The sequence below is a fragment of the Cariama cristata genome, unplaced genomic scaffold (genome assembly GCF_000690535.1).
Source record: "Cariama cristata isolate BGI_N322 unplaced genomic scaffold, ASM69053v1 scaffold32546, whole genome shotgun sequence".
NCBI lineage: Eukaryota > Metazoa > Chordata > Aves > Cariamiformes > Cariamidae > Cariama > Cariama cristata.
This window is the reverse complement of record NW_009622107.1, coordinates 14,688-16,998: the sequence shown is the minus strand read 5'-3', so window position 1 is coordinate 16,998 and position 2,311 is coordinate 14,688. Positions and strand designations below refer to the sequence as shown.

Genomic DNA, 2,311 nt, shown 5'->3' with positions numbered 1-2,311 from the left:
TTAATGGGGCTGGGTTTGCCTTCTAAAATACTGAGTGTGATACCAGTTTTTCTTCAAACTTAAATTACCAACTGAATGGACTGCTTGTAGCTTACTTTTTTTAAAAAAAAAGAAAAAAGTTTTGGTCACTTACTGTCCCTAAATTGTGTTGATTTTTAAAACATTTAAACTTGAGCTGTGAAAATGCTGAGGCCAGTTTTGATGGCCAACCCATAATCTGTTTACAGAACCAAGCAATGCCACCGCAGAGTTAATCCTCAATAACTAGATTAGCTAAACACTGTTACAAGTAATCCACTAATTTAAGTAGAAGCCAGGGACACTCGGGTGATAAATTCGCAGTCAGTTTTTGGTTGCAGTCATGCTCCCCACCACGACAAAGGCAACTGTTGGGAGCTGCTGCATCCCACGGGATTCTGCCTGCCATGCCGGGAGCAGCTCCGTGCCGTGGGGTGGTTCAGGACCTGCCGCGCTGCCAGAGGAGCGGGGCCGCGGTGGGTAAGGCCATGGCAGGAACGCCGGCTTCCCACCGCGGTGCTGAGCAGATGTAAAGTGGTCTTTATGAAGCGCTCACAGGCTGTGGGCTGCCTGTTCCTCGCTGTCAGCCCGACGCTGCTGTAGGTGCCGGCCGGAGCCGCCTGTCTGCGGGCACCTCATGCCAAGAGCTTTGCTGAAGCTCAGAGTTTTGATAACTTTGCAACAGAATAAAGAGAACTGGCTCCTGCTGGGACCTCGCTCCCCCTTCCTAACAAGGAGTGCGGGCGACTGCTGCATCAGTTACTCCTGTGTACATCTCAGTTCCTTAGGGAGCTGTGTCATCTCTTGCAGTGGGAGCTTTAATTCACCTGAGTAAAGATGATTTCTGTTAAATCTACAGTCTCAGGGGCTCAGGACTAGGATGGTCCTTTATGCTGTAGCCCATTATCCCGCCCCTCTCACAACATGACCCCATGAGATTAAGCCACCTGGGGATCAGATACATGTTTAAATGTCTCTTATTGTTCCTCTTCACAGATGCAGGGCAGGGGGGAACACAAGAGCAGTAAGATGAATGGTGTGTGCTTACTTTCCCTCGTTTCTGCTATTTTTGCAGTGGGACGCATTCTCCATCCCAGAGCTGCAGAACTTCTTGATGATACTGGACAAAGAAGAAAAAGACAAAATCCAGCAAGTGCAAAGGAAGTACGAGAAGTTTAAACAGAGACTGCAACAGACCTTGAAAGAAGCCAGAGGCAAGCCTGGATAACCCTTCGGGAGACACTGGGTATCAGACTAAGCTAGATATTATTTTTAAAATGAAAAGACACTTCTCAGGACACCTTATAGTAGTCACTCTCCCTCTTCATCCTTCCATTAAGGACTGGCTCACGGCACCCATAAAATCAGCATATTGCATTCTCTGCTTCTGAAACCTCTTATCCCAGGACCAGAGCCAGTCAAAGAACGGGAAGCCTGTTTTAAAACTCTGCCGGTCAACAAACCAAACACAGCTGCTGGTTTGCTTTTCAGCTGTACCATCAGACGGAGAAGCTTTGTGGAAAATGCTCGGTGTTAAACCCAACAGGAACATCTACTGGCTAATGATTTGAGCAGGGTAACACTTGCTGTTCACACTCCTCCCAGCAACTTGCTTGTTCTTGTTCGGAGGTGCTGCGGCTCATTGCGAGTGCCCACGTGGCCAAGTTCTCATTTCGTAAGTAGAGCACAGGAAGCAGCAGATAAAGTGGAGGAGGTGGTTGCACCAAACCACGTGGGTGTTGCAGCTGTAACCAATGCTGGACGGACTTGTTCAGGGCTAAGATAGCCACGGAAATGTAAAATTATGACACCAAGGCAGCTGCAACACCCAAACACTCTGTTAGTAAGTATTATTGAAACTTGGTACTATTAATTCCAGGAAAAGTCATCCATTTTGATTCTATTTAATTTCCAATCTGAAAACAGACGTGACTTAAAGCAAATACCCCTGATGCTTAGCTAAGTTGGCCAGTGTTTTACCAGTTTTCTACTCTGTAGGAATTGGGACCTACGTTTTAAGAAATTCTGTTTGAAAAGTGTAAAGGTGATGGTTGGGGCATAGGCCGATGGTCTGATATTGAACGTTTAGCAATACATATCCAACAGACTAACCCAGGAAAACTCAAAACCCCTTTCACAAATCAAGCTGATTTTAAGCTATGAACAGGTCTGGCTCCGAGGGAGAGGAGCCCCAGCCAAGGCCAGGGTGTGGAGGTGGCACTGAGAGCACAGGCTGCCTGCGTGGGAGAGCCTTAGCACCAGGAAGAGTAAGGGAACTATTAACCTCAGATGC

General features: G+C 47.2%; 1 protein-coding gene across 1 annotated transcript in view; it reads left to right on the top strand.

Moving 5' to 3' along the window:
* Positions 1–1,246, top strand: part of RASSF5 (Ras association (RalGDS/AF-6) domain family member 5) — a 5,424-nt gene extending 4,178 nt beyond the window's left edge. Inside the window, exon 5 of the mRNA XM_009702227.1 lies at positions 1,094–1,246. Coding sequence (XP_009700529.1) covers positions 1,094–1,246 — 153 coding nt within the window. The remainder of the gene's footprint in view (positions 1–1,093) is intronic.
* Positions 1,247–2,311: the final 1,065 nt, after the last annotated feature.